General features: G+C 43.1%; 1 protein-coding gene across 1 annotated transcript; it reads left to right on the top strand.

Annotated features, from left to right (window-relative positions):
* Positions 1-441: 441 nt before the first annotated feature.
* LOC131262646 (CLIP domain-containing serine protease B10-like) lies at positions 442-1,698 on the top strand. The gene is made up of 3 exons (XM_058264701.1): positions 442-968; positions 1,041-1,342; positions 1,415-1,698. The coding sequence occupies exons 1-3, from the start codon at positions 442-444 to the stop codon at positions 1,696-1,698; spliced, it is 1,113 nt and encodes a 370-aa protein (XP_058120684.1).
* Positions 1,699-3,106: the final 1,408 nt, after the last annotated feature.

Raw genomic sequence — 3,106 nt, 5'->3', positions numbered from 1 at the left:
TGTTTGTTTGTTCATCCAGTTCATTCGGCCATTCAGTTGGCCGAGTGCCACGAATAAATGCTAAGAGTCATTGGGATTTACATAACTGAAAAAACCGTTTTTACTCATCTGCATATTGATGTCTAATTTCCCGAATTACATTTATTGTTCAATTTGTTACGGGATTTTTATGTGCACTTCGTTTTCAACGTTTTTTTGTTATCAGTTGTATTCCGAATACACAAATTTAACCCCATTGATATGTATATGTGTGCGCCGTTAAAAAACAAACCAAACCCGTTATCATATCAACAACCAACCCGATTACCATGCTATTCGCAGCTTCCACTTACACAAATAGACGGTAACCAGTTTTTTTTATAAACTTGAACGCCTTCTACAGGTCGCCGCTTTGTTTTGGCAGTTCAGTTGATCTTGGTTCTTCTAATCGTCGTGATCATCATGAAGGGTGCGTTTCGGATCGTTGGCCCAGTGTTTGTTTTGCTGCTTTTTTTACTCGGACCCGAACAAGCCGTGAACAGTCAAGATAGTTGTCGAACGCCCGACCATCGAGATGGTATTTGTCAACCGTTGAAACAGTGTGCTAGCATATACAATGAATATTTAGAATCCGACCGGGTGTTGACGCAAGATGAGATCGAATTCCTGCAGCAACTCAAGTGCAAAACGAACGCAGTGACAATCTGCTGCCCGGACGGGGTGACGACTTCGGACAGAAACCTCACCTCCGAACGCGGTAGCTTGCCAGATCCGAAGGAATGGGAGTGTGGCCTGGATACGCTCACCGACGTGATCCTCGCAGGGAATGCTACGGCGCTCGATGAATTTCCCTGGTACGCGCTGTTACAGTACCGATCGAAGAAAGGCACACTGGCGTTCAAATGCGGTGGTTCGCTGATAAACTCTCGTTATGTTCTCACGGCGGCTCACTGCCTTGCGAACAAAAAAATCGACGATGGTGAAACATTGTATGCGAAATCGTGCTTCGTTCGAATTAGCTCCGACCCGTCAAATTTGCTTAGGCTCTTCTTATTTCCCAGGGTTTCTGTGCGGCTCGGAGAGCATAATACCGCCACCGAGAGAGACTGTTTCGGATCGGATTCACTGGAGGAAGATTGTGCGGATCCTCCACAAAACTTTGGCATCGAAGAACAGATAGTGCACCCTGAGTACGATAAAAACGGCAAGTACCAGCATAATGACATCGCGTTAATTCGGCTCGACAAAGACGCCCAAATCAACAACTATGTACAGCCGATATGTTTACCGACGAGCAACTTCATCCCAACAACGCCGAACTCGAAGATCGCGGTTGTCGGATTCGGGCATACTAGACGCCACAGTATGTACTCCTGAAGATAAGCTGTCCCTGTCAATTTCGTTACCTTATGCCTCACTATTTTTCTCTATACAGGACACAGTGTCATCAAACAGAAGGCAATGATGCGTATATACCCCCGAGCGGAATGTGAGAAGAAGTTGACAAAATCAAATTTGACTGCGCAGCAACTTTGTGTCGGCGGTCAATTTGGTCTGGAATCGTGCAGCGGTGACTCCGGTGGGCCACTTATGGTGCGTGAACTCTACTGGATTCAGGAGGGAGTCATTTCGTACCAGTGTTCACTGGATGACTGGCCAGGTATCTATACTAGGGTCTCATCTTACATCGATTGGATCAAGGAAACCATCAGGCGATAAGCACCGATCGAGTAGGGTTGCCTGTATCCTCTAACCATATACAAAGAGTCAGGTTGTGTGCAACAGATTCATTGATTTTTACGCTCTTCAAAACGTATCTTACGACTGTTTATAAGAGAGTGTGTTTTAGATGATGGTAATTTTTGAGTAATAAAATAGCATAGAATTTAGATGTTGATTGAACATGGCTGAAACATTTTCATTCACAATTTAAGTTTTTACTTTTTAATAATCAACCGTCTTAAGTTCGCTGGAACGAATAAACTATAAAACCGCGTCAAGAGTGAACGATTTCATAGAATTGTGCACTGATGCAGAAAACTACACGCAACCATTCGTTGCATTTAGACCCAATCTCATACGTTACAGAAACTACCTGTCCTTTACCGGATGGTTTGGACCACACCCTTTGAGCCATGTTCCGCTTCAAATGGAAAGCATTTGATGCCTGAAAGTTGCAGCAGAAGTATGGTTCTGGCATCAGTTGTGCATCGAACTCTACTGCGAAATTCCCCAGTGTGCCTAGATCAGTGGAGCACATATCAACGCCACCGTTTTATTTTTTCCTACATGTTCATCATCCGAGTAAAACCATTCACCAGCTGACGCAGAAGACCATCGGATGGCTCGTAACACACGGCACAGGTGGGCTACAAGCTTTGTCCCAACCGACTAGTCTGCCAAATCGATTAGAGCGCGTCCGTACGGATCCACTGTTCCACGATTGACGGAATGAGCGCTGCATGGAAGGTAGCTTATGAATTCGTAACTCTTTCTGTCGTGCTTAATAATTCAAAGCGAACCAATTATTTCGACAGATTTTCGGTCGAAGCGATCAACGCATTATTTATAGAACAGCATCTACTCGCAAATTCCCTAAATTTCAGAATTGATCGTAAAACGATGTTAACCTAACACCAACGCTTTTTTTCTGACCAAGTTTGGTTTAAAGGATATTTTTGCTTTTTTCACATTGCGAAATCGGCATTCGGCATTGCCACATTTTCCAATCAGTTTTTGTTCAGCCAACGGATCTGCATAAAATCATACTATATTTTTGTTAACCTCATAAACTCCCTGCAAGATAAAGAATTTTTTTCTAGTAAATCCAATTTCACGTTTTCTGGATTTTATGATATTCTGCTTGTTGAACGTACAATTTCTCGTTTTTATAAGTAAACTTCCCTTTTCATAAAATTAGTTTATCTGTTCAACGACCAGTTTCCCAATCATCAAACAAAGCAAACAACACACTCTTCTTGCGATACGTTTCCTCTATACAGCAATGGTGGGAACAAATGGTCTCCTTCGTTCAATTGTAAGCTCCTGAAGCGCAGTGATCTATTGCATTGCGACAGATCGTGAGGTGAATGTTCAAAAGCAGTTCCTCAAAATCACCAGGTATTGA

This window comes from Anopheles coustani, chromosome 3, assembly GCF_943734705.1.
Source record: "Anopheles coustani chromosome 3, idAnoCousDA_361_x.2, whole genome shotgun sequence".
NCBI classification, from domain to species: Eukaryota; Metazoa; Arthropoda; class Insecta; order Diptera; family Culicidae; genus Anopheles; species Anopheles coustani.
Note: the sequence above shows the minus strand (reverse complement) of the source record. Positions and strands in the feature narration are given on the sequence as shown.

Excerpts from the sequence above, each read along its gene's own strand:
- LOC131262646 (XM_058264701.1), top strand. The coding sequence starts at position 442 with ATGAAGGGTGCGTTTCGGATCGTTGGCCCAGTGTTTGTTTTGCTGCTT. Across the intron at positions 969-1,040 it reads ATCGACGATGGTGAAACATT|GGTTTCTGTGCGGCTCGGAG; the intron begins GTATGCGAAATC and ends CTTATTTCCCAG. Across the intron at positions 1,343-1,414 it reads CGGGCATACTAGACGCCACA|GACACAGTGTCATCAAACAG; the intron begins GTATGTACTCCT and ends TTCTCTATACAG.